The sequence below is a fragment of the Trachymyrmex cornetzi genome, unplaced genomic scaffold (genome assembly GCF_001594075.2).
Source record: "Trachymyrmex cornetzi isolate Tcor2-1 unplaced genomic scaffold, Tcor1.1 scaffold105, whole genome shotgun sequence".
Classification (NCBI taxonomy): Eukaryota; Metazoa; Arthropoda; class Insecta; order Hymenoptera; family Formicidae; genus Trachymyrmex; species Trachymyrmex cornetzi.
Window position 1 is genome coordinate 76,756 of NW_017295598.1, and position 4,438 is coordinate 81,193.

General features: G+C 32.6%; 2 protein-coding genes across 3 annotated transcripts; both read right to left on the bottom strand.

The window, feature by feature from the left end:
* Positions 1-763: 763 nt before the first annotated feature.
* LOC108759328 (uncharacterized) lies at positions 764-1,739 on the bottom strand. Its single transcript, XM_018504704.1, has 2 exons — positions 1,302-1,739; positions 764-1,015 (listed from the first exon to the last, which is right to left on the bottom strand). The coding sequence occupies exons 1-2, from the start codon at positions 1,675-1,677 to the stop codon at positions 978-980; spliced, it is 414 nt and encodes a 137-aa protein (XP_018360206.1). The 5' UTR covers positions 1,678-1,739; the 3' UTR covers positions 764-977.
* Positions 1,740-2,314: 575 nt separating this feature from the next.
* On the bottom strand, positions 2,315-3,995 carry LOC108759317 (tail-anchored protein insertion receptor WRB). Of its 2 annotated transcripts, XM_018504690.1 has the most exons (5): positions 3,750-3,995; positions 3,338-3,503; positions 3,055-3,122; positions 2,553-2,721; positions 2,315-2,475 (listed from the first exon to the last, which is right to left on the bottom strand). In XM_018504690.1, coding segments are annotated over exons 1-5 (474 nt in total). In that variant the 5' UTR covers positions 3,819-3,995; the 3' UTR covers positions 2,315-2,473. The 2 variants fall into 2 exon arrangements, with proteins under 2 accessions (XP_018360192.1, XP_018360184.1); XM_018504682.1 differs by having other exon boundaries at positions 2,315-2,721; positions 3,750-3,993.
* Positions 3,996-4,438: the final 443 nt, after the last annotated feature.

Genomic DNA, 4,438 nt, shown 5'->3' on the forward strand with positions numbered 1-4,438 from the left:
CCCCCACCATTGCCATCAGCGGTCCATTCTAGATGTCGATGGACTGACCACGTGAATCCAACTGCAGTTGGAACCAGGGCCATACAAATATAGAAGAAGAAGAAGTTGATTTTGTCCAATTTTGTCTCTGTGACATATTCCCTAACCTCAATAATTGTCAACTTTAATAGGCCTTCTACAATAAGCCGCAAGTCAGAAGTTCTAAGGATATGAGCACAAGGATTTCCGTAACGCTTTACGGCAGTCTTAAGTTATAGACGTAAATAACGTACAAGCATTGGCGTATGACTTTAACTTATATATATTGCCATAGGCAATGCCGACAATGTACATAAGTTAAAGTCATACGCCAATGCTTGTGCGTTGCTTACGTCTACAACTTAATAGCGTTTTCGGCCCGATCGGGAAGCTTAGAAAAAAGTAAAAGAGTTCCATAAATTTTTTTACTTTCTCAGTCACCATTACTGTTTATAGCATTGTCTCCATCTCTTATAGCACTAAAGAATTGGATCATATCTCCACAAGCTTCTGTATTTATAAGATTTTTACTTTTTCTAAACATTCTAGATGAAAAATTTTTTGTTTAATATATACACATATATACAGGGTGTTCGATAATGACCACATAATCTGTCAGGTAGGTAAAATGGATTAAACTGAATTAAAAAGTTTTCATTTTGTAATTTTCGCAATTTTTTAAAATTACTTATAATTAATTATTACGAAAATACATAAATTAAAATATGTCAAATTATTTACATATGTGAAATCAGTTGCAATCTACATATTTTTTAACATAACACCAATATTGGACAAAGCAAAAATATAGTACCAGTATCCACTATGACAGATGTTTGTGTTATTATTTGTGTTGAGCTATTCATCAATCCATTTTGGCTTTATTATTGTTTATATAGAATGTTAACGTTAACATTTGAACTAGCAGTACCACATATATTCTCACACTCTTGTATATATTAATTTTCAATAAGTGGAGAATGTGCCGTAAGGATTACTGTAATGTCATAATCTAAGATACATTTATTCTAGCAATTAGATGTAGGATTAGAATGGAACATGTAATCAATTTATGACAACTTAACATAATGGTATCGACTATGTACTTTATATACTGAGGACTTAAACCAGAAGTCGAAACGTTTATACATGTGTTAAACCTCATCTATACAATAAAATATTTCATACACATCAACACCTAGTGTCGGCTCGTTATAGGCATTTCAAGTTCTCAAGTTAAACTAATATTAATTTATAGATTACCAAAAATTAGAGAGATATACCTTTCATGTTTAAAATTTTGGCTATCTCTATCCAAGCATTTTCTTTCTTCAGGCTGTCTTTAAAGTCACTTAATTGCTTGTTATATAAGTAAGGATGACTTTGAACTAAGGAGATAAGGATTGCATCTCCATCCACAGAATCTTCATTCATAAAGGTTATGTCTTCGTCCACCACATTTTGAGTATCAAATTCGTTATCATCCTCGTAATGGACCATGTAATAAGCGTCGTGATCCATTTTTCTTAAATATTTTAGGTTAAAAGGCAGTAGTCTGTTCAATGTACAAACCTTCACAAATCTCTGAACTAGTCTACATAACGCATCGATAACCATCAATAAGCATAAAAATTCATCCTTACGAATTTTTCGACACATTATGCATCATGTTTTACGCACTATGCGATCCTCGCAGAACGAGTAGTGGGGATAGAAATGAAGGAATCTGATTGGTTTATTCCCTTATGCCTTATGCATTATGCGTTACGGAAAAGCCTGTGCTCCCCTCTTAATAAGCGATCTTAAGGGCTATCGCACATGAAACGCATAACAGAGCATAAACATAACATAAGGCCGCTAAACCAATGAGCATCTTATGTAAATCAATATGGCGACATTATGCTAGATGCTCATTGGTCCAGCAGTTTTATGTTATGCTTATGCTCTGTTATGCATTTCATGTGTGAAGCCCTTAAGTCATAATCGGTGAAGTTGGCCAATAGCTAACTTAAACGACTTGGTTAAGACTGGTTAAGACTTCTGACGTTCTGACTTGCGGCTTATTGTAGGTCTATAATAACGCTTAATATCTCGGTTCGCGAGGCAGAGCGACACTTTTTTCTGCCAGATTCTTTCATCTCATGAAAAACGCGTCGAATGAGCCTAATTTTATTGATTTTTGTGAGATGGGACCCCTAAACTGTATAATTCTTGACGAAAGATATCAAACACAATGATTTTACAAATTTAAATTGGTTTCAGGTGTAATACAATAATCACTAATGGATTATTTCTGTTTTTATCTTTAAACTTGTAAAACTAAAATATTTCTTGTTGCTGCGAAATTCGTTTATTCATTTTTCTGTAGATCACACAAGTTCAATCACAAGATAGAGAGCTCCCTTTAAGTATGTAATATAAAGTATTTTTAACTACTCTCTCTCTCTCTCTCTCTTCCTGTCAACAGAATTCATAATAAGCTAACAGATTAATCATTTGCATGACAATTTATTAAATTACACAAAGTTTTTTACATGCTGATATTCCTAATCGGGTGATTATAAGCCATATTAACAGAGAAATAGCATTCTTATGCTGACATGGCCAACTTAAGAAATTCTGGATTGGCCATAACAAATCATCTGAGAAAACAATAACTGGTTTGTCTTTATACATATACCATAACCATAATATTAATGCACCCTGAAAAAATAATATAGAGCGTGAAAAGGATAAGGAATAAAACTCCTGATTTTTCACTATAATCATATTGAATTACAAGAGGGAAAAATTATATCAATTTCCCTCCTTATAATATATATGCAAGATATTTTAATTCTTTTTTGTGTCACTACTTAATCAATAAAATAATGAAATTTATCATGAACTGCTCTTTTAGTTCATGTGGTAGCATGCAAAAGTAAATTTATTTTAATGTATGACAGATGAAAAAAAATTCATATGATTGTAATTTGATAATCTAATATGATTGTAGTAAAAAACTGAAATACTTGCTTAAACAAGCAATATACGTACGTTCAGTACACGAAAACTATAAATTAGCAACATCTGTAGTTTTATTTTCTGATTTAATCGTTGATTCACTATAAAAAAAGGAAAGATTGTACAAAGTCAGAGATACATATAAAATTTTGTGACAAACAGACAATAATAAAAAAAACAACCTTATATCAAATATATAGATCTTATTTCTGTCAAAAACAACCAATTCCTGGATCCAACATTAATAAGATGGATACTTTCAGAGTGATAATCTGTTACAAATTTTTATTCGATAAAGTATGGAGGAAAAACTTACTGTTTTCTTTCAGAATATTTTCCACATGATTGCATCGGCGTTGGAGCTTAGCACATTTGGCAAACTCATCCACCATGGAGAGTCCTGCCATATTTTCTTTCAAATTACTCAATTCTTTTCGCAGCTCAATGTCATATCTTTTTTGTGCCAATATATGTGATGAAATCTGTATTTAATAAAAACAGAATATTAAATTATTGAGCACAGTTCAATACAACTTAAATATCTTTAAATATTATTTATGAGAAAACAAACAATTTTTATCAATTTTAACATAAATATTCGAAAGATTTGCAAATAAAATAAAAAGTGATTCATTAGCTTATAATCATCTTTAATGACAAGTTCCAATAAAGGTTTTACAAACTTTAATATAAAGATGTAAAAGGGTATATTTTTCCAGAATACTCACAAATCTAATCAGAAATGGCACAATATTATCCAAAATACAAATCAGAGTGGATATCGCAAGTAAATCCATGTGTGATGTAAAAAGATAATTATACTAAAGGTTTAGCACAATCACCTTAAAAATCAATAAAATTAAGCTTATTTTACGTGTTTTTGCATGAAATGAAATGATGGCAGAAACAAGTATCGCTCTGCCTCGCGACTAGAGTCCTATATATAGAGAGAAGCGACATCGAACCCTCACTACCAGATCGGATCCCAACCACCACTCCCTACGCCGCCATGTTTCGACCGCTAAAGTGTCGTAAACATAAACATAAGGGCCTGCGCACAATAGAGGAACAAGAATTAGATATTAAGATTTCAACCTATCAGAAACCGTGTATTCCGATGTAATCAGTTTCTGATAGGTTAAAATCTTAATATCTAATTCCTGTTCCTCTATTGTGCTCAGGCCCTTAGGTTTGTTTTTTTTTCTCTGAACTAGTGTGCCACTAGTGCTGCACTGAACTAGCACTGGCTGTTTTCCAGATAGGTTTGTTTTTTTTTTCTCTGAACTAGTGTGCCACTAGTGCTGCACTGAACTAGCACTGGCTGTTTTCCAGCTAGGACACAGACATGATAAAAAGACAAGGGTATGCTCATGCGCATGACCAATCAGATTTTTGTCCTTGCTTACGTCACAACGAG

Excerpts from the sequence above, each read along its gene's own strand:
- LOC108759328 (XM_018504704.1), bottom strand. The coding sequence starts at position 1,677 with ATGTGTCGAAAAATTCGTAAGGATGAATTTTTATGCTTATTGATGGTT. Across the intron at positions 1,016-1,301 it reads CAAAATTTTAAACATGAAAG|TAATCCTTACGGCACATTCT; the intron begins GTATATCTCTCT and ends ATGACATTACAG.
- LOC108759317 (XM_018504682.1), bottom strand. The coding sequence starts at position 3,818 with ATGGATTTACTTGCGATATCCACTCTGATTTGTATTTTGGATAATATT. Across the intron at positions 3,504-3,749 it reads TGCCATTTCTGATTAGATTT|ATTTCATCACATATATTGGC; the intron begins GTGAGTATTCTG and ends TATTAAATACAG. Across the intron at positions 3,123-3,337 it reads AAATATTCTGAAAGAAAACA|TGAATCAACGATTAAATCAG; the intron begins GTAAGTTTTTCC and ends CTTTTTTTATAG.